Source organism: Orcinus orca, chromosome 7 (assembly GCF_937001465.1).
Source record: "Orcinus orca chromosome 7, mOrcOrc1.1, whole genome shotgun sequence".
Lineage (NCBI taxonomy): Eukaryota > Metazoa > Chordata > Mammalia > Artiodactyla > Delphinidae > Orcinus > Orcinus orca.
The window spans coordinates 102,133,407-102,154,955 of NC_064565.1; the positions used below are offsets into that span (position 1 = coordinate 102,133,407).

Sequence of the window (21,549 nt, forward strand, 5' to 3'; positions counted from 1 at the left end):
GGAGCTGATAAACTGGATCCGTCAGAGGTGGAGCGACACCGTGGCCGGGAAAGCGAGAAGAGAGGCTGGAGGACTCCCTGGTAGAGAGGTGGAGGGGTAGGGCCGCCCCTCAGTGTCGCGCTGGCAGAGTAGAAAGAATGCCGGACGAAGTGCAGGAGAGGGGACCCCGGATTTGGATTTGTTGATAAACCCAAAGTCATTTCCCTTCCCTACGCGTCCAGCCTTTTTTGTTGTTTTGTTTTTAAATAAAACGAGGGGATTGAACTTCACTAGATATCTCTTTTGGGTCTCCACCAGCACTCGAGTTAAGAGATGAGTCTCCCAGGCATAAATCCCATGGTCTGACCTCATCCTTTACCTCTCCTGTCTCATTTCTCCCTCCATGCACCCCCAATTTATGCTCCATCACCACAGAGAAGCTTGACATCCTTCAACTCATCTTGCACCTTGTACAACTTACTGTTTTGCTCGAGCTGAATACTTGAGCCTAAAAAATTCTCCCCATCCCTGTTCCACAACGAAAAATCCTCTTGTTAAGGCCAGCCTCAGTGCTGCTTCTATGTAAAGCTTTTCCCACTATCCCCAATCAGAACTCACTATTTCTTCCGCTTTGCTCCCATAGCATTGTTTCGATCTTTATTGCAGACTGCTTTCTGCTTTGGATTTTAGTTGGTGATTACATGTCTTTTTAAACCATAAGTGTTTGAGAGGGCAGGGACCCTGCCTTATCCATATCTGTATTTCCAGGACCTTGCACATAGGAGGCATAATAAGTATCAGTTAGTGAATGCTGGGGTTCGAGTATAGATAGTTCACAGGCAAAATATCATTCAATCATGGCCCATAAACCATGGCCCTGCTCTGGAACAGTTGGGCCTAATTAAGAGAAGGAAAGGCAAACACACCTGCTGGGAAATGAGACCTTTAGGTGGGCCCGTGTGAAACACACACACACACACACATCCTCTCCCTGAGAGAAAGTAGAGCCTGGGATCTGGCTCTCCAGCAAGCTGAGAGATAGGGCTAAAGTAATCAAGGTGGAAGCTGGAGTCCTGGTAATTACTGGGACCTAAGTTCTTCTCTGCTAGACCCAGGGCACTGCTCCCCAAAGCCAGGCAGCAAGTCGGCTGTCTCTCCTGGCTCAGAGGGCACTCCTTCTTCATTCCCAGAGTCTTCGGGAAGTGGGCAGAGGCAACGGAGGGGATGGGGAATGCAGGGACACAGGTTTTGGATGGAGAAAGGAAGCTCATACTCTTGAGCAGGCTTCTCCCTGGACTTCTGAGGCATCCGAACCTCTTGGGCAGTGAAAGAAGATGGCAGCCCTTGACCTAGGCCTCGCTCAAGCTGTGTGCCTGCAAAAGAGAGGGTGGTCAGGGCTTCCCTGGTGGCACAGTGGTTAAGAATCCGCCTGCCAATGCAGGGGAAACAGGTTCAAGCTCTGGTCCGAGAAGATCCCACATACCATGGAGCAACTAAGCTTGTGTGCTGCAACTACTGAGCCTGTGCTCTAGAGCCCACGAGCCACAACTACTGAAGCCCTCTCGCCTAGAGCCCGTGCTCCACAGCAAGAGAAGCCACCACAATAAGAAGCCCGCGCTCGCCGCAGCTAGAGAAAGCCTGCATACAGCAACGAAGACCCAACAGAGCCAAAAATAAAATAAATTTTAAAAAATATATTTTTTTAATTCAAAAAGAGAGAGAGAGAGAGAGAGAGAGAGAGGGTGTTCAGGCCATTGCCCAACCCAGGAAGTGATGACTTCCTGGCCATTCCCCAGTCTGCTGGGGCCTGGCCTCAACTTACCAGGAATGGTGTTCTCTAGGAGGAAGCCCAAGAGTCCCGCCAGGAAGATGGGCTCTGTGAGCAGTGAGCGTAGTAACACATCCAAGGGGCTCCAGCCTACAGGGGGTTGGGGCCAGGCAGGAGGGGAAACTCTGATCCTATGCAAAGCCAAGGAGCCTAATACTTCCAACCTAAGCCTAAGTCTTGGACCAAGGACAGATCTTTCTGAACTGTTCCATGCCCCCCCTCCTTTGTCCCTGTGCTCTCTATTTCCCACACCCAGGCCCTTCCCACAGGGTCCCTGCTCAACACCCTATCTTCTGAGCATACACATGCCCTCCAGATATGCTTCGATAGTTCCAGGCTCCCTGTCTCCTGAAAGTTTGGTATTAAAAGCCCCAACCTTATTTCCCATTTCTTACCTTCTGTGCTCTAGCCTGGGTTCCTCAACCTCAGTAGTACTAACATTTTGGACTAGATACTTTTCTGTTTGAGGGGGCTGTTCTGTACATTGCAGAATGTTTAGTAGCATCCTTCTACCCACTAAGTGCCACTAACAATCACCTCTCCCCTGCTTATAACAACCAAAAATGTCTCCAGACATTGCCAGATGTTCTCTGTGGGACAAAACCATCCTCAGTTAAGAACCACTGCTATTTGCTAAGCTAAGCTAACTAAGTTACTCGCCACTCCCAGGACATACCCTATGACTTCCTACTTCTATGTCTTTGTTTATGGTGGTTCCTCCACCAGGAATGACCTTCTCACCAAATACGTTTTTAAATCTTACCGTCCTTCAAGACCAGCTCAATGTTACTTTCTCCATAAAAGTTACCCAGATCATCTCCAACAGAAGCCATCTCTCTCACCGCCGAGCACCATAGCTCTTTATCTAAACCTTTCTAGTTATGTTTCTACACATCTCATCTCTTTTTCTAGACTGTCACATCTACAGTCACCTTTGTATCCCAAGGGGCTAGCACAGTATTCAATAAATATTTGCTAAACAAATGGATGGACTATACCAAAGCCCTTCTCTGGGTGTGGGGGCCTGGAGTCCAGAGAAACTCAAGCCTTGAGCCCTTGCTTTCCCACTGCAAAGCAACTTCTCTTTCCATCCCCCCTCTTCCCACCTGTGCTCAGTAGGACTGGAGCTTCCCGAAACCATCTTGGCAGCAACAGGGCCATGAAGATGGAGAAGCCAACAATGAAGACATTCCGCCCAGAGTCAATGTCAGCCAAGTGGAAGCTGGAGAATCCAGTAGACAGAACCACGGCCTGGGTCACCCCCAGCACCCCACCTGTCTCATACAGAAGTAATTGAAGATGTTGGGAGAGGGCTGGCACAGCAGAGAGTATTGCAGGCCAGGGCAGGTTGTAATGGGCGGAGACCACCAAGAGGCCCAGGAGCAGAGAAGGCCAGTCAAGAGGCCAAGATGGAGGGAGACGCAAGAGGGAAGACATATGGGAACATATGTTTATGTATGACTGATTCACTTTGTTATAAAGCAGAAACTAACACACCATTGTAAAGCAATTATACCCCAATAAAGATGTTAAAAAAAAAAAAGAGGCCAAGATATGGCTGAGAAAATAGGACAGCTGACACGTACATCCATATATTAGGGAGGCTATTCAGAAAGAAAGGGTGCTGACCACCAGCAACCAGTTGGGCCCTGCTGGGGGGTACTGGTTCAACACCAGTCCTGCTGATACATCCACTCACCAAGCACAGGCAGTGGGATGGTGGTGAAGAGCTGGACCAGCCTCGGGGAGAGCCCAAGCACCACGCAGAGCAGCCCCACCAAGTGGGCCACTCGCCGAGATCCAGCCTAGAAAACACAGCCACCTCCTCGACCGTTCAAGGTTTTCACCTGGCCGACACCTTCTCATCGTTTGGATCCCAACTCAAATGTCACTCTCCCAGGAAGCATCCCCCAGCACTCTACCTAAAGGGGCTTCCCTTACTCAACCACTATCCCACCGCCACTTTGTTTTCTAAATAGCACTTATCACTCTTGGAAATTATCTCTTCTTTTTTTTCTTAAATTGTCCACCTCTCTCTCTCGAAGTCCCCAAGACAGCAGGGACTTCATCTGACTTGCTTCTCTCTAGAACCTCAGCCCTGGTACAGTGCCTGAGGCACAGAAGGAGTTCAGTAGTGATTTAGTGTCTTCCTCACACTCCTAGCCCTTACCACTTCTAGGTACCTCTCTAAATGAGATCACTGCTGTGAAGTGCCTGGCAGAGGGCTGGGCACAGCTGGCAATCAGTTCCCTTCCCTCTCCTGCACCTCCGGCTCCTCTCCCCCCACCCCCGTCCACATACCTGGAGAAGGCTCACCGTGCCCACGTTGGGGAAGCTGGATGCAGTGCCCATGGGGCTCCCCAACAGCCCGGCCAGCACACTGCCCAGACCCTCCAGGCTCAGCCCTCGGCTACAGGCATGCGGAGGTGGAGAAGGCAGATGCAGCAGCTGGCCACACAGGGCGTAGCAGCCCAGGGAGCTGGTGGAAGCTGCCAAGGCCATAGAGATGCCTGCAGCCAGAGCCCTGGGTGTCAGCAAGGGCCAGTCCCACTCAGCTGGGGAGGGAGAAAGAGCTGCTTTGGGGCCAGACTCACGTCTGAAGCATCCCCCTGCCTCTGACAGCCTATGACACAAGAACCCTAAAGGCCCCATTGTCTCTGAAGATAATGTCTTGGGACAAAAGCATCACACTCAGGGTGAAGACCCATGCCTTTACTGTGGTCTGCAAGGCCCTCTTTGGTCTGGCCCCTACCCAGCTCTCTAGCCTCATCTCCCACCACACTCTGCCTCACTTCTTTCACTCCAGGTACGCTGGCCTCGTTTCAGGCCCTTGTACTTGTGTTGCTGGCCACTAGAGGGCCTTTGCATATGCTGTTCTCTCCACCTAGAATGCTCCTCGCTCTTGCCTTTACCCAATAAGCTCCTACTCATCTCTCACATCTCAGCTCAGTGATCACTTCCTCAAGAACGCCTTTCCTGGGAATTCTCTGGTGGTCCAGTGGTTAGGGTTCCATGCTCTCACTGCGAGGGCCCACGTTCAATCCCTGGTCGGGGAGCTAAGATCCCACAAGCCACACAGTGCAGCCAAAAAATTTTTTAATTAAAAATTAAATAAATAAAAACATTAAAAAAAAGAGTGCCTTTCCTGAACTCTCCAATAAAGTCAGATTCCCCATTACGAACTTTCATCACACAAGGTACCCGCCCTTTTTAATTTACCGCGTGCAATTTTACATTTACTTGGGTGACTATTTAATTAGTATCTGTATTCCCCAACAGATTATAGGCTTCATGAGTGCAGGTACCGTGTCTGTCATGTTTATCACCGTGTCCCCTATCACGTTTATCACCATGTCCCCTATCACCATGTCCCCTATCACCATGTCCCCTATCACTATTAAATTGATGAGAGAGCAAATTTCATATACAATGCCTCCTCAAAAGCAATCTTTGTGCACAGGTCACCAACTCAAATGTCTGTGGGAGTAAGTAACATAAATGTGTAAATTGGTTAAGGAGTATCAACACGCAGTGGTGGGGCTTACAGATGTCTCTAAACAGTAACAAAGACACCTGTGGTGGGCGGCTGGCATTGCCCCCAGACTGGCAATTTCTCTCCCTTGTGTGTTTTGAGAATCCGTACAGCTAATTTCATTAACTCAGAGTCCAAAGAAAGAGACACCTTTATTTGAGTAAGAAGATGGAGGAGGAGAAAACCTACCTGGGTGAGGCAGCCAAAACCACGGTGCCTCGGCGGACAGCTCCCAGGGGGTGATGCTGAGACCCAGAAGGGCAGAGATGATCCACACACAAGCTACTGGGATCAGCACCTGAGGGACAAGACTGAGACGGAAAAGAACCCCTCCCCCAGAACTTTTCAAGCTAGCCTTGGAGGGGTAGACAGAAACCAAAAGGTAGGGGGCCGAGCGAGCATTCCGTGCCAGCCCTTCTAACTTCAACTGCCCCTGCCCAGACCTCCACATACCGAGAGGAGCCTGAAGACAGGGATGTGAGTGTGGGTTGAAGAGGTTGAAGCTCGCCTCCAGGGGTGAGGCGGGAACAGGCGGGCGCCCAGGTGCTGAGAACAGACCACCATGAGCAGGATAAGCCTAGGAGAGGGAAGGAGCTTTACGAGCAAGAGGAAGCAGTCATCCTGAGGTGGGGCAGTGGAGGTGGGAGTAGCAGAATACCATAAAAGGGGGTCCCGGAGAAGAAAGCCCCCCATGGAGGGGGAAGGAGGGCACCTTGGGGGTCAGTGGGAGACAAGGTGAAAGTCAGGGTGAACAAATGAATCCAGCAAAAGTCCTGGATTCCAGATCCACAAAGTGTTGTCCCTTTCAAGATGGCAGCTAAACCTGGTGGAGCCAGCACCTCTGCCCTCCCCCGCTCCCACACACCCCACGGGGCACCACGCCTCTCAGGACTTACGTACAGCGATGCCAGGCCCCAGTGAGCAGAGCAGAACAGGGCTACCTCCCTGTGGGCCGAGAGCCCTGCCACAACTAGGCTGGGGGCCAGCACCAGGGGCCCACAGTGGGGGAACAAGTGGCCAGGACCCCCGAACAGCCCCAGCATGACCTGCAGCAGCCCGGAGACCACCACGGCCCCAGACACCTGGTGGAGTGGAGAAGTGGACAAAGAGAAAACATTCTGCTCAATTGAGATGACCTCAGCCTGGACATCTTCACTAATTCCAGGGAGTTCTCTGGTGGCCTAGTGGTTAGGATTCCGGGCTTTCACTGCCGTGGCCCGGGTTCAATCCCTGGTCGGGGAACTGAGATCCCGCAAGCCACGTGGTGTGGAAAAAAAAAATTCCAGGAGAGGTTCCCCCCACCCAACTCTTTGCCCTAGAGCCCCTCAGTCCCTGTAAAGTGGAAACAAGAGCCTCCCCAGTCGGGCACCACTCTTAGCTTTCCTCCTCCGCATCCCCACGTACTCACTTCTCGGAGAGAAGTGTTCCAGAGTTCCAGGCCGTGGCAGCCAGGTCCCCCACACAGGCGCAGCACAAGGGAGGCTGGGAGAAGTTGGGGACGTGGAGAGGAGAGAGATAAACAGGTTGGAGACCCATTGCTCTACAGTTCTGGCTGGTGCCTGACACAGCTCCAGCACCCCATGGTGCCTAACCCTCCCATCATTGCCCCATCTCAATCCTGCACCCACTTACAACTGTGTGCTCGGGTGAGCACCCAACCTCACCCTCACCCTGTGCCCTTGCTCTGTGCTCACAGTTTCCAGGTGTCCGGGTGGTCAGAGGTAGCTTCTGACTGGTCAGCACCAGACCAGGGATAAGAAACTCTAAGGATGGAGCCTGGATAAGAGGCAGCCTGTAGGAACAGCAGCCCAGGAGGTCTGGAAACACGGGGCAGCTGAAAGCCTCCCCGAGCCTCTCCTACGCGCTGGGACCCTGTTCCCTTCTCTCCAGGGAGTTCCCCTCACCTGCTGCCCATCCAAGTTTGCAGGGCTGTAGACACGCCACATGAAAAGAGGCTGGAGGCCAGGAGCTGGGCAGGGGAGGAAGAGAGTCCTCCTGCAGGGAGACATTGAAGCAGGAGCAGGTGGGAGGCGCAGAGCAGAGAAGCCAGGACCAAGATATGCTGCAGGCAGAGGAACAGTCTTCAGAAATAGGCAGAAATACCTACTTCCAGAGGGTTTCTCATGCCACTCCTCCTCCCTCCAAACACCCCCTTCAGCCAGCACCAGCTCCTGCACCTCTGCTCCTACCTGCAGAGCCAGAAGACAGCTGAGGCCCCAGGGAGGAGACCCACACACAGAGGCCCAAGAGTGAGAGGAGGGATTTTGGACAGCAGACGGCTGCGGCAGGGAAGCCATGGTACCCTGGGAGCCCACGGATCGGAGTTGTATGGCGTTGGGGGGTGATCGGCTCATGCTGCCCTGCCTTTCGTCTTGTCTTGCCTGCCCTGGAGTTAAGGAGGGAGAGTAAGAGGTCAGAGTTTGTGTGAAGTTAGCTGCCTGGAGCGGGCAGGGGGCGGGAGTGTCAATGAAGCAGAGCGAAGGGATGAGGGATTTGGGGCAGGACACGGCCCTTTCACCTTTGCCCAGCTCTTGCACAAATTCCGTCACCCATTAACCGGGGAGCCAAGTTCTGGACCCCTCCCCCCAAGAATCTCCACCTAGAGCCCCTGTCCCGGGATAGGAGTGGTGGGGAGGAAGCCTCTAAAATAGGCTGGGGAGATTTTACAGACTGTATTCCCTCCTCACCACTGCCATTTGGAACCATCAGATTACACTGCAGTTCTCAACCCTATTAGCGTCCAGCCCCGTGGACTACCTCAAAAGGAAACATCCCTACATCATGTACGACAACAGTGACCACAACTCCGTATAATGTCCTCACTCTAATATAAAGGAGAAATACAAGTAATTTATCCTTTCAGTGTGTGAAAGCTTGGGCCCAACTAAACCAGAAGACAATGAAGTAGTCCAGTGCCCACCCCCATATGTGGAATCAACGTGGATGTGACAACTGCAATGCCAACTGATATCGGTGCTTTCCTGATGACACATGTACCACAGGCACTGCTGCCGTTAGTGACCTGATGTTCCAAAATAGTGAACAAGTTCTTGGTAAAGTGATGAACAAAGCATAGTTTTAATTTACACAGAGGTGCATTCCTAGCAAACTGAGTCTTTTTCCAAATGTGCAAAATCTGTTCTGTGTTTACATGTAAAACACTGCATAATTCTAGGCTCAGACAAACAGGCTTTTCATATACGTGACGTACATCCGGTGGTTCAAAAATTGTCTCAGGAATTCTTCATAATAAGAGGTGGGGTTCCTGAGCATTTCAGGACGTGTAGCATCCTGTACAGGGCGACTACATGCCAGCGAGTTCCTTCCCTTCAAATTTTTGTCAATCAAAAAATGTCCCATAGGGACTTCCCCGGTGGTCCAATGGTTAGGACTCTATGCTTCTACTGCAGTGGGCATGGGCTCCATCCCTAGTCGGGGAACTGAGATCCCACATGCCACACGGTGCGGCCAAAAAACAAACAAAAAGCCCCATAAATTTCCAAGATGCACCCTAGGTAGCAGCACCACCCCTGCTGAGGATCTTCTTCCATGGTCCCAGATAACCTTAGTCCAGCTGGCTGCTCGGTTTTCCTTCTTCCAGTGATAACCCAGCCTTGGTCTTCTCTTTAATAATGACGACACGGAAAGGCGACCACGTGTCAGACCAGAAAGGATGTCAGGAGAGATAAGGTGCCCTTGGGCTTGCCCTCAAGCTCACGGGGCTCCGCTGGATACTTGGCTTGGCCTCTCTCCACGAGAAGTGCTTAGGGATCCACAAAGACGGTGCTCAATCAGAACTTGTGACAGACAGGGCTACGACCCCCTGGCGTGGCAGTCACCTTCTGGGCCCCACTGCATCCAAGTCGAGCAGTGCTTGAGGCCCCAGGGTGCCGGGAGCAGGGATGAGGGAGAAGCTTGATATGGGAGCCTATGGCCATCAAACAACAGGGAAGTTCTGGAATGGGGCTGAGAGAATGAGTTGCAAGATGATAGCATCAGGGAGTAGGGAGGCTGAGAAGGTAGATATGGGGAGGAGAGTTCTTCGAGGGCTGCTGCAGAAGGAAGAGTCCAAGCCACGCGACTGAAATTGTTTATTGAAATCTTGGTTCTACAAAAAGCGTGAAAAACCCAGATACAAAGCAGTGGCCAGAGAGGCCTGTGAAGAGAACACCCGGGAGAGGAACCAGAAGAGAAGGAAGCCCAGGAGCGGGAGACTAAGAAGAGAAGGGTGGAAGACGAAAGGGCCAGGTTGCAGGTCCCAGCAGTCCCTGGCTCTTCTAGACTAAGTCCCAGGGACGGGTGAGGAGAGGGTTTCCCCCCTCACCCCGCCTGCCCGCAGCAGCTCCCACCATGGGTGGCCCTGTCAGTCCCTGCCTCTCCTGCATCAGGGACATCACATAGACCATGGCCAATGTTTCCTCCCTCCCTTCCCCCATCCTAGGAAACTCAAAAGTCTAAAAGAGCCCAGGGGAAATGGAGGGACAGGGGCTCCTCCCCTGTCCACCTGTGACACGCCCCTGGTCGCTGAGCTGAAGCTTCTCCTGGCACCACCACTGCCCTGGCCAATCAGCCAGCCACTGAGGGACGGAAGAGCAAGTGACCTTCAGTCCTTCTGCCCCACAACGCCCTTAAGCTCCATCACTCAGGAGGACAGGGGACCAGCCAAGAACCCAGATCACGCTTTGCTCCTCCAGGTTCTCAGGGACTCCCAAATCCTCTTAATGCGTTCCTCAGAACCCTACCTAGCCTGGAAAAATGAAAGACTTAAGGCGGGCCAGTTCCATGATGCCGAAGAGGGAACACTGCTGGGGCTGTGGGAGCAGCGGGGGCGTCGGGCTCCAAGGCCAGGGGGGAGCCAGGCCGTGGGAGTGGTACCGGGGGCTGGGGGGCCCAGTGGGGACGGTATGGTTGGGGTGGTGGCAGGTACGGCAGGCTGGGGAGTCCTTCTGGAGCTTCTGGCAAAGGGGGCAGCTGTGGAGAAGAGCGAGAGGAGCCGGAGCAGCCGGGGGAGGCAATGGTGGCGGTGCCCGTGAGGCCAGAAGGCTGCCCCAGAGTGGACGCGGCCCTACGTCGACTTCCAGGCAGCTGGAGACGTTAACAGGAGAAGGCAGGCACCGTGGCACCGAAGCAGGTATGCAGGGTTCCGAAAGGCACCTGGAGGCCAGTCCAAGGTCTGGGGGGCCAGGTGGGGAGCTACAGGACTGCCCCAAGGACTGGTGTATTACGGCCATCGATGCCACAGCCAGGGCCACACTGCTCACATATGCCATAGCTAACAGGCAGGACACCTGCAGGAGAGGGATTAAGAAAGGTCAGTGCCCAGATCCCCTTCCCCCAAACCCGCTTCTCACTGTCCTTAACACGCCCACCCCTTATTTCTGGACACCTGGACTCAAGTGAGAGCTCTCTATCACCTTCTACTCCCAAACCTCATCTCCTGAGCCTTTCCGTATTTGCTTTCCATCATCCCACCCTACACCGCAGCCGGCTCAAGCTCCCTATCCTTCCTGACCCCTCCTCACCTTTGCCAGCCACTGGCAGAGGGAGCCCAGGGCCAGCTGCCAGGCAGGCTGCTCCAGCAGCACACACAGGTCTGTGTAGGTGTACCAGCCCCGCCGGCGGCCCTGCTGCTCAGCCACGCTGCACAAAGAGGAGAAAAGACAGAGAGCGTCTGCAACCCTCCTGCAGCTGGCCCACTGGCACGCTCTTTCCCCTGGGGACCCGCCAGAAAACACTAGGGAACTTGTTAAATGTACAGATTCCTAGACTACCCGTTGATCCAGAAACTGAGAATGAGACAAAGATCTGTATTTTAAATAAGCTTCTCCCACCCTCCCAAAGGTTATTACAAAGAGGACCGCAGACAGCTTTGGGAACCACTACCTTGGGCGATTCTTTTTCCCGTCTTCTCTCTCCCCCAGTTACACACACCCTCATCTCTGTTTAGCTCCTATGCCTGAGGCCTCCCCCCAAATCCCTCGACCTCTTCCTAAATCCTGGAACCTACCAGCTCTCCAGCCAGCTCAGCACCTCAAAGATCTCCCGAGGGTCAGTGTAGAGACGCCAATCCTGTGGGTAGGAAGAGAAGAGCGTCGAACCAGGCTTGGATATGAGCCACAGTCACAGTCAATTAATAACCAGACCCAGAGGAGCAAGTACAACCACTGCTACGGGTAACACTTGGCTCTTACTGTGTGCCAGATACTGTTCCAAAAGTTTTTATTTTATTTTATTTTTTTAATATGTATTTATTTATTTATTTTTGGCTGCATTAGGTCTTCATTGCCGCGCATGGGCTTTCTCTAGTTGTGGCGAGCAGGGGCTACTCTTCGTGGCAATGCGTGGGCTTCTCACTGCGGTGGCTTCTCTGTTGCGGAGCATGGGCTCTGGGCACGCGGGCTTCAGTAGTTGTGGCACGCGGGCTCAGTAGTTGTGGTTCATGGGCTCTAGAGCGCAGGCTCAGTAGGTGTGGCACACGGGCTTAGCTGCTCTGTGGCACGTGGGATCTTCCTGGACCAGGGCTCGAACCCGTGTCCCCTGCACTGGCAGGTGGATTCTTAACCACTGCACCACCAGAGAAGTCCTGTTCCAAAAGCTTTTACGTATTAACTTACTTAGTCACCACATATCTGGTTTCATATTGCAGCCTCCATTAAAAGCAAGGGGAAAAAGTATTCTTGAGGATGGTCCATACTCATAGGGAGCAAATAATCAGAGCACAGTAAGATAAGCTCTGGCCCAGAGTGTCCCCTGTGGTGCCTGGAGGATTGGTGATGAGGGATGCTCCATTTCTGGCTTCACCATGCCAGGAACCTCCAAAGGGTGTGCTTATTCCAGAAAAGCTAGAAGGGAAGACAGTAACAAGGGAAGGCACAGGGAGGACAAGCAAAAAGAGAAATGAAGAGACAGCAGAAAGCTGGGAGATAAAAGACAAAGGATGAAAGGAATATAAAGATGGGCCAGGAAAACAGAGCGAGAGAGAATAGTTACTCACCATGGCACTCAGGAAACCCCTCTCCAGGGCATTGAGAGTGGGCACGGCCACACCCCCAGCAGCTCCCCATTCATCACTGAAGACTTCCTCCTCCTCCCCTTCATCATAGAGGTACTTACTGGCCACCATCTGCAGAGGAACCAGAGGTGGTGTCAGTAGAGCTCACACCGGGCTCCCGGCTCACCAGAGAGATGAAGGGAAGAGGGCATCTTACCATGGAGATCAGGAACAAGTCAGACGATGACACATGCTGTAGGTAGTCTGGGTTTCGATGCCGGAGCCGCTCAATGTACACCAGAGCTAGCATCATAGCACACGGGGAAATGCATGCCTCCCTGGGTGGTGAAAAGGATTAGTAATTAAACCCAAGGGTCTTTCAGCTCTTGTAAGTCTTATGATGCTCATCCCTGTATCTTTACAACTTCTCCTTAGAGATAACCGTTCCCCTCTCTCTAGGGCCGAAACACTCTCACTCCATCTCTCTCAATTGCAGGCTCACCGGGACACATGGGCTACATATTTCTTCTGAAGCCTGCGAATAGGACTGGGGGCTGCCTTCTGGAGCAGTTCCACAGCGATGTCTGCAGGGGGCAGAAGGAAAACAGTGAGCAAACAACTCCTCCAAAGTTGTCCCCACTGTTATCACCCAAAACTGTATTATCTGAGGCCTTGGGGGCAGAACCATAATAAAAAATAGACATCGAATTCTCCCACACTGAGACGAAAAGCCCATTCCAGGTTTGAATTTCAGCTCCTTCCAGGAGGAAGGCTTACTTCCCTGTCACCTGAAATTATCTAGATTTGTTCTTTACTCTAATTCATTTGAAAAGGTACACATGCGTTGTTTCGGAAATATATGACATGTATCCTCGGAAAATTTAAAGTTTCTGGTATACAAATCAAGAATGATATAGAAAAAAAAAAAAAGAATGATATAGACTTGTAAAATAGCCATGTCTCCTCCTCATCTAGGCTTTTAAAAAAAAGTGAAACACAAACCTAGTGCTTACACCAATCAAATGCACCAGCTATGAAGAGACAGTGCAGTTCCCAGGGTACACCTAGAGTCATTTTGGTGACCACTGACAACCCCATTTTCAGGCTTCTCGTTGGCCCATTCGCACAACACTGTCTAACCTGCCACAGGGCTGGAGAGCTCCTCCAAGCTACAATCAGCTTCCCAGTCCCAGCCATAGTAGAGTCTCCTTCGGATCCGAGCACTCAGCTTCTGGTGTCCTGGGAGGAACTGAACAGGGCAGGAGGGTGGTGGAGAGCGAAGGGCAGGGAAGGATATGATGGAGATCGTGGATCCCGGCTGGAAGGGGGGTGCCGGACGAGAGGCCTGCCTCACCACTAGCGCGGCCCATGCCCCACCCAGCCCCGCATTCTCCGGACTGTTTGCCAATAGCAGTCTGTCCACAGGGGGTGGAATCCTCTTCGCTGAGGGCTCTGGAGGAGAAGTTCTCTGAGAAAGGCCCCGGCTGGCCACCTCCTACTCCATAGTCCTGTACCCCGCGGCTGACCCCCCGGGGCCCAAGCAGCCAGGGCCTCGAGTAGGCACGGTTAGAGCCACTACCGCCTGGTTCCCCGGCAGAGCCATCAGGCGAGATCGCGGCCCCGCTCGGGCCCCGACGGGAGCGCCCGGAGTCCCGGCTCCAAGCGCGGGGAGGGGGCGGGCCGCACGCTCACCGTGAAGTCCTGGAAGCCGGTGAGGGAGAATGTGCCTTCTTCGTCCAGCAGGAGCCCGGCCAGGTCCATCGCGCCGCCAGCCGCCGCCCTGCGAAGGTGGAAGGAAAGGAAACGAATTGTAAGGGAACCGCGGAACCGCCCCTGAATGCCTGTCCACCTGCCCGCCGGCCTCCCTCAAGCTGGCCCCCACCCTCGCCGGTGGAGCAACCCGCACCACTGGCCAGAGGCGGCAGGCGGGGCCGGGCAGGCGGGAGCCTCTTCCTGTTCCGCTCCGGGCGGGGCTCCGGGCTCCCAGCCCCGGGATCTGGGCTCCGGACTCGGGGAGTGAAGCTCAAGGGCCAGGACGTCCACCTCACCCAGGAGAGAAGACCCGGCTTCGAGGCGCGTGTTGTGCCTTTGCCGCGCCGCGCGTCTGCCCTGCGTTTAGAGGCCGCGGGGGCGCCGCTGGCCAGTCAGCGCCCGAGACTTCCTGCCTCCCTCTGGCCCGAGCCGCCCGCCCCGACCGCCGGGAAGGAGCCGGGCTATTATTCCTGGTATCGCTGAGCCCCAGCGTGCCCTCGTCTGAGAAATCGGAACAATTCTTAGGGGACCATGGCGCAGTGAGGATGAACGAGCCCGGCTGAACTTTTCATACCGATGTAAATAAAACAAAGACTCAGGACAGGGAGTTTCTAGCAGTTGTTTTTTTAAAGAGGAGATAATACGCACACACAGAATAATATACATAAAAAAGCGTCAGGAAGAGTACACAAAAATTTAACAGTAGTGAATTGTGTACAAAAGGCAAGAGCAATTTTGGCTGTACATCTTCCTTTTGTACAGCTTGGAATTTTAGACCTAATTAAACACGAATTCTGTAGGATTATTGCAGAGATTAAGTGATCTCAAGGAAACACAAAACGCTTGTTATATTTTACGCCTCAACAAATGGTGTTGGCTTCCCTGGTGGGGGAGTGGTTGAGAGTCCGCCTGCCGATGCAGGGGACACGGGTTCGTGCCCCGGTCCGGGAAGATCCCACGTGCCGCGGAGCAGCTGGGCCCGTGAGCCATGACCGCTGAGCCTGCGCGTCCGGAGCCTGTGCTCCGCAACGGGAGAGGCCACAACAGTGAAAGGCCCGCGTACCGCAAAAAACAAAAACAAATGGTGTTAACATGCCCCCCAAAGAGTAAACAGCACCTAAACAGGGTTTTATTTTTAAACTCACCCCCAGACCCCAATCTCTTGCTTAAGCAAGGGACTGGAAGGAGTTTTCCATGCGTAAAGGCGGGAGAGTTTACAGAAAGATGGGAAGGTAACTACTTCTCTTAATAGCTGGAGCTGTTTTTGAGTCTGTCGAGTCAGGCGCTGCTGTTTGTTTATTCGCTGAGGAGAGGGAACTGGGAGGACTAGTACCGTCGAGTGTTGCGTAAAGGAACGGTCGCCGCCCTACCAGAGCAGAAGCAGGTCTCTCGGGGTATACTGGGCATCTGAAGCCCACTCCCTGACCCTGTCGGCCGCATCACGCCAGAAATACCGGGCCAAGACCAGCCTTCCTAGCCGCCCTGACTACACAGGGAGAAGAAAATTGGCTGGGGTGGGTAAAGGCGGAGATTTCCGTCCTTCCGTCCGAAAGAGGCAGACACCGCTCGGCGCAGCCAAAACACGAACCTGCGTAGGAGCAGGGTCACCGGCAACCTCCTGCGCGCAGGCTCCAGCCGCCCTAGCTCGGCGGTTAGGGCATGTCACGTGACGGAGTCGTCGCTCCGCCGTCACGTGACGCCCGTCCGCGGCCTCAGCGGCCTTCTCCGCTGCGTGCGCCCCCTTCCGCCTGACGCGCCCCCGGCGGCGGCCGCGCAGCCCTGGCTCCTCGCGGGCTTGGGCGGCGGCTGCGGCGGGGCCATGGCGAGTGGCGGTGGCGGTGGCGCTGGTAACACCGGCGCAGGTGGGGGCTCGGGGCTGGGCCTGAGCCTCGGCCTGGGCCTGAGCCTAGGCATGGGTGAGGCCACCGGCGAGGCGGAGGAGGAGGCTGCCACGGCCGAGGCGGTGGGACGCCTGGCCACGGCTCTGTGGCTGCGGCTCCGCGGCTGGGAGGCAGTGCTGGCGGCAGCGCAGCGGCTGCTGGTGTGGGAGAAGCCGCTGCACAGCCTGATCACGGCGGCCGCGCTCAACGGCCTCTTCTGGTAAGGGCCGCGGAGGAGGGGGGCGGGGCCGGGCTGCGCGGTAGAGCGGGGGCGGGAGAGCCCGGATTCCTCTTTCTGGGGAAGATGCTTGTCCTGGGGGACTGACCCATCAGCTGTTTTTTAAAGGTCGTCGTCCGCCTGGGTTGCCCCATTTCTCTGTCTTCGGGTGTCGAGTTAGGCCTGGAGGTTCCCATTCCCCCATCAGTGGGCGCTTTTCCGCCTTTGCGATGGATGTGGGAGCCTCTCTCACCCACTCACCGCTGAGCTGCCTGTCTCTCCCTAAGGTTGCTGTCTTCTTCCTCCCTACGGCCCTTCTTCCTACTCAGCATCTCACTTTTGGCCTATTTTCTGTTGGATCTCTGGCAGCCTCGCTTCCTCCCTGACATCTCAGGTGAGTGTTAGTTCATTCATTCAGCAAGCCCCGTTGAGCACTTGCTTTGTGCCTGACTCACCTGGCTGGGTTGAATGGTGAGGAGAGCGTACAGCAGGCCACCTGCCTCCCAGAGCACAACTGCTTCCCCAGATGGGAAATATAATTTCCCCTTTCTCAAAATTAATGTTATTGTGTGTAGTAGTTAAGACTGCGGACTCTGCAGCCAGATGGCCTGGGTTCCATTGCCTGCTCTCCCATTTACCCTGTATGTGACCTTGGAAGAGTCACTTGATCTCCGATTTGCGTTTGCCTGTTTCCTCAACTATAAAACAGGGACTGTAAAACTTATTTCGTAAGGAGGTGGAGAATAAAGAAGTGAACTCACTTTATGTGCCTGTGGTAGGGCTTCATATATGATAGGAACTATAGGAGCGTTAGCTCTCCCTGTGTTTTTTGTTGTCTACATACTCACTTAATTGACATGTTGGAGTAACTAGGTGCCAGACTGTGTGTGAGTTGTTTGGGGTGTAAACGTGAATCAGATGTCGTTCCCATTGTGGAAAAAGGTAAAGTCTAAAGAAGGAGACAGACATACAAATGACAACAATGTAATACTGCCTGCAAATGGCATTTCAAAAAAGCACTCTGGGACTGCAGAGGAAGGGCAGCTGTTTCTGGCTTAGGGAGTGTTTCCCAGAGCTCTACACCTCAATAACTTGTTTTCCTCCTTTCTCTAAAGCATCATCCCCAGAGGAGCCACACTCTGACAGGTGAGTGCAGGCCACCCCTTGAAGACAAATGCCCAATCCCTGTCTTGCTTTGGTGCCAGTGTCTCACCGCCACAGTGCATAGCAGTACTGCAGCTTCTGCAGGCACAGGTCCCAGCATAGTGAATGCACTGGTAACAAGCTTGGTCCCAGGTTCTTGCGCCGGTGTTCGTGTGCCTGCTCCTTTCAGGGCAAAGGGTTGGGAGCTCTGGGCTTTGTTCCCCAGGACCCAGACGGCCTCCCTCTGGGAGGTGGGGTTGTCCACTTCCTTAGACTAAAGAGCTCATTGACATTCTCAGAGGGATTTGAGTGCCTAGGAAGCTGGTGTCTGAGGCCTCCAGGGGTCGTGTCATGTCTCCCCAGTGAGGGTGCGGGGTCAGGCGCCCGGCCGCACCTGCTGAGTGTGCCCGAGTTGTGCAGATACCTGGCTGAGAGCTGGCTCACCTTCCAGATTCACCTGCAGGAGCTGCTGCAGTACAAGAGGCAGAATCCAGCTCAGGTAACCTCCCCCACATCACACAACAGTTCTCTATGCTGTGGAGAAATAGAGGCGGGGGTGGGGAGGAGTGACTCGAACTCCCCAGCTGGAGACTGAAGGATAAGGCCTGGTGCCTTCTTGAGGCAAGATTTACAGCTAGTAGTCTGGTACAGGAGGCAGAATAAGCTTCTGCCGTTCTGACACGGTTTCTTGCCGAGAGAGACCAGTTTGAATTATAGGTGTTTGGTAATGTTTGTTGCAAACTTCCTAGTTGGTGGTCCTGGGCATCCACTTGACTAAACTGGATCACCGCATTCCTAGAGGGCATACGCTTCCTTCCACCAGCTGAGCAGTAATATTTCTTACCCAGATAAGTGGAGCGCATACCTCAGCCTACAGTTCTTAGATCCTGTGCTCTCCTCTGCAGTTCTGTGCTCGCGTCTGCTCTGGCTGTGCTGTGCTGGCTGTGCTGGGACACTATGTTCCGGGGATTATGATTTCCTACATTGTCTGTGAGTAGGGTCTGACCTCTCCCCTTTCCAAAGCCCTGTCTTTGTTTTCTTTCCATGGACTGACCCAGGGGTGGATGGTACACTGTCTGCCCAGTTACCCATTTACAGAGACCTCCAGGGGATGCTGTAGTATTAGTAACAGTGGAATAGTCATCTGGAGAGGGCAGTGGATGTGGGAAGAAGTTGGAACAGCCTCAGGAAGGGACTTTGTCTTCCTTCAGCCTTTTCTGTTTAAGCATCAGTTGAATGAGGGCCCTTGGGAAATAGGCTTAGGGATCTCTGAGTGGACACTCTAACCCCCAGTGCTGAGCATCCTGCTGTGGCCCCTGGTGGTTTATCATGAGCTGATCCAGAGGATGTACACTCGTCTGGAGCCCCTGCTCATGCAGCTGGACTACAGCATGAAGGCGGAAGCTGATGCCCTGCATCACAAACACGACAAGAGGAGTAAGGGGATCCCATGCCCCAGAAGGGGGGGAATGGGGGAGGACCTTGGCTTGTAGCTTGTGAAATGCCCTGGGATTTAGATACTTTCCATACCTTTGGCAGTGTTTGTCCCCCACCACTGTTGCTGCTTGGTCACTGCCCAGCTGTTCTTGGTTCTCTAGAGCGGCAGGGGAAGAATGCACCCCCCGGAGGTGATGAGCCACTGGCGGAGACAGAGAGTGAGAGCGAGGCAGAACTGGCTGGCTTCTCCCCAGTGGTGAGGTCCAAGGGAGGTGGGCTGGGGGAGAATTGCTCTGCTTTAGAGCAGCCACCTCTCCACGGGGTGGGGGTTGGTGGTGGGGCAGGGATGCTCCTGGAAAGTGGGCTCTCTTAGCCCCTTGCCTGTGACATTCATCCTGGTTCTCCTGCAGGTGGATGTGAAGAAAACAGCCCTGGCTTTGGCCATTACAGACTCAGAGCTGTCAGATGAGGAGGCTTCTATTTTGGAAAGTGGTGGCTTCTCCGTATCCCGGGCGACGACTCCACAACTAACTGACGTGTCGGAGGGTATGGTCCTTTGTCCCCTCCAAGCTTCCTGTTCCCTGTCGTGGGATGCTGGCTGTGCTCTCTGGCAGTTGCCCCCATAAGTGTTTTCTGTGGGGAGCTGATCCTCTAGTTCTACTCCAAACTCCTGAAAGACCTTAATGCCTAAGGCCTGGCCCAGCCTTCCATGTCTTGAGTTCTCAACCTCGAGCCGATTGGCCTGTTGCAGCTGCTCAGCACAGCAGGCCCATTCCTGGCCCTTTGTTTTCTGCCCAGATTTGGACCAGCAGAGCCTGCCAAGTGAGCCAGAGGAGGCCCTGAGTCGGGAGCTGGGGGAGGGAGAGGAGACAGACCTGGGCCCTCCCGAAGACCTGCTGGGCTCCCCTCAGGCCCTCTCAAGGCAAGACTTGGACTTGGAGGAGGAAGAAGATGTGGCATCCAAGGAAACCTTGCTTCGGCTCTCATCCCCCCTTCACTTTGTGAACACGCACTTCAATGGGGCGGGGTCTCCCACAGATGGAGTGATGCTCTCCCCTGGAGGACCAGTGGAGACACCGAGCCCAGAGGCAGTGAGTGGTGATCTCATCACTCCACCTAGCGCCCTGTCACCCCTACTTTGCCTTGCTGAAAATGACCCGGCCCCTACCCCCTCAGTACTCCCGCCTCTTCCCCAGGACTCACCCCAGCCCCTGCCTGCCCCCGAGGAAGAAGAGGCACTCACCACTGAGGACTTCGAATTGCTGGATCAGGGGGAGCTGGAGCAGCTGAATGCAGAGCTGGGGTTGGGGCCAGAGACATTCCCAGAGCCCGCTGATGCTCCCCCGCTAGGGCCCAATACCCCGTCTCTGGTACAGTCAGCCCAAGAGGCTCAGGCCATGGCAGAGCCATGAACCCCAGGGGAAGGAGTTGCAGGCACAGTAGGGCTTCTTGGCTAGGGATGTCACTGTTTCCTCCTTTCCCTACTGCCCTGGGGAGGAGCAATATGTGGGGAAGCTGGCTATCAGATGGAGCCAGTCCGCCCTCTGCCTGCCTGCCTGCCTGCTGTCCTGGGCCTGGTACAGTACCTGGGATTGGTTTTAAGCTTGTAAATAATTTTACATTTGGGTTAGTGGATGTGAACAGGGCTAGAAGAGTCCTTCCCACTTGCTTCCCTGCCTCAACTCTAGTCTCATTCCACGATGCCCCAAGCCCTGGTGGTCTGTCCCTTTCTTTTTCCTCCTATCCTCAGGGACCTGTGCTGCTCTGTCCTCGTGTCCCACTTGGTTGTTTAGTTCAGGCACTTTATCATTTTTCTCTCCTGTGCCACGCTCCTCTCTGCTTTATTTCCCTGCTGTGTCCTGTCCTTAGCAGCTCAATCCCCACTCTTTGCCAGCTCCTCCTTCCCAGCAGGCCCCGGCAAAGCTTTAGGGAGGCTTCTGTCTGGGAGGTGCAGACGAAGCCTGGGGTGGTGGGTCAGGTCAGTAGTTATGCACTTAGTCGCTGTAGCCCGTGTATCCTCCACTGCACCCTTGCCCTGGTTCATCCCAGCCTTTCCCAATGCAGGATGGGAGCAGGGATCCCACAGCACATGCGCCAGCACTACGTTAGTGAGCAGGAGCTCTGTCTTGTGGGGCGAGGGGCTTTCTTACTATCTTAGGGAGGAATAAGGAGACCTGCTTCTCTGGGCCATGGTCCAAGTGTGGTGGGACCCCCTACTAGGGTCAGGAATTGGACAGTAACATCTGTGCAGGTGTTGACTGGAACAATAAAGTATTGATGGCTAGAACTGCTGCTGCCTGCCTGCCTGCCTCACTGTGAGCTATCGCCCTCACTCTGTGCTCTGCCCTTATTTCATTGTCCCCCACCTCGCTCCTGGCTGTTTATTTACCTTCGTGCAAAACAAGGCAAGAAGCAAGGATTTACCCTGACAGACGTAAGTAACCTGCCCTTAGCCGTGGTCTCTGATGCTGTGATATACTTGGTGAGATTTAGCACGTCCAAATAAATTGTATGCAGGAGGAAATTGCTTTGGCTTCCCAGTCAGTAGAAATTTGGGACCATAACAGTTGTTTTCTACAGTTTTGCCCACAACCTTAACACTGTCAAGAAGTCCTTACTCGTCTACGTGCTGACAATTAACTCCTTCGGTCCTCATTTATCTATCCTGGGAGAACCAAACAAGCGGGACCTATACCTGTATTAAAAGTGATTCCAGGCCCAGGAACATTAAAGAAATGGTGTCTAGTGCTAATTGAACGCAAGATAGGTGCTTGGCACTCCTCTAGGTGA

At 53.9% G+C, this 21,549-nt stretch overlaps 3 protein-coding genes across 8 annotated transcripts; 1 reads left to right on the forward strand and 2 right to left on the reverse strand.

Annotated features, from left to right (window-relative positions):
• Nucleotides 1–59: 59 nt before the first annotated feature.
• SLC23A3 (solute carrier family 23 member 3) lies at nucleotides 60–9,273 on the reverse strand. 6 transcript variants are annotated; one of them, XM_049712610.1, is made up of 12 exons: nucleotides 7,529–9,273; nucleotides 7,244–7,401; nucleotides 7,010–7,131; nucleotides 6,748–6,821; nucleotides 6,240–6,421; nucleotides 5,793–5,916; nucleotides 5,529–5,637; nucleotides 4,109–4,362; nucleotides 3,507–3,612; nucleotides 2,914–3,081; nucleotides 1,802–1,897; nucleotides 61–1,352 (listed from the first exon to the last, which is right to left on the reverse strand). In XM_049712610.1, the coding sequence occupies exons 1-12, from the start codon at nucleotides 7,691–7,693 to the stop codon at nucleotides 1,060–1,062; spliced, it is 1,851 nt and encodes a 616-aa protein (XP_049568567.1). In that variant the 5' UTR covers nucleotides 7,694–9,273; the 3' UTR covers nucleotides 61–1,059. The 6 variants fall into 6 exon arrangements, with proteins under 6 accessions (XP_049568568.1, XP_049568567.1, XP_049568565.1 ...); XM_049712608.1 differs by having other exon boundaries at nucleotides 62–1,352; nucleotides 5,529–5,916; nucleotides 6,236–6,421; ... (1 more) ...; nucleotides 7,529–8,161; nucleotides 8,260–9,273; XM_049712609.1 differs by having other exon boundaries at nucleotides 62–1,352; nucleotides 7,034–7,131.
• Nucleotides 9,274–9,413: 140 nt separating this feature from the next.
• Nucleotides 9,414–14,231, reverse strand: CNPPD1 (cyclin Pas1/PHO80 domain containing 1). The gene is made up of 9 exons (XM_004262697.4): nucleotides 14,213–14,231; nucleotides 14,023–14,110; nucleotides 13,471–13,579; nucleotides 12,833–12,914; nucleotides 12,548–12,668; nucleotides 12,334–12,462; nucleotides 11,347–11,408; nucleotides 10,862–10,979; nucleotides 9,414–10,627 (listed from the first exon to the last, which is right to left on the reverse strand). Exons 2-9 carry the CDS (start codon nucleotides 14,089–14,091, stop codon nucleotides 10,082–10,084), a joined length of 1,236 nt encoding a protein of 411 aa, XP_004262745.1. The 5' UTR covers nucleotides 14,092–14,110; nucleotides 14,213–14,231; the 3' UTR covers nucleotides 9,414–10,081.
• Nucleotides 14,232–15,357: 1,126 nt separating this feature from the next.
• RETREG2 (reticulophagy regulator family member 2) lies at nucleotides 15,358–21,283 on the forward strand. The gene is made up of 9 exons (XM_004262696.4): nucleotides 15,358–16,182; nucleotides 16,467–16,573; nucleotides 17,295–17,325; nucleotides 17,686–17,821; nucleotides 18,228–18,312; nucleotides 18,616–18,759; nucleotides 18,921–19,015; nucleotides 19,170–19,305; nucleotides 19,558–21,283. The coding sequence occupies exons 1-9, from the start codon at nucleotides 15,902–15,904 to the stop codon at nucleotides 20,169–20,171; spliced, it is 1,629 nt and encodes a 542-aa protein (XP_004262744.1). The 5' UTR covers nucleotides 15,358–15,901; the 3' UTR covers nucleotides 20,172–21,283.
• Nucleotides 21,284–21,549: the final 266 nt, after the last annotated feature.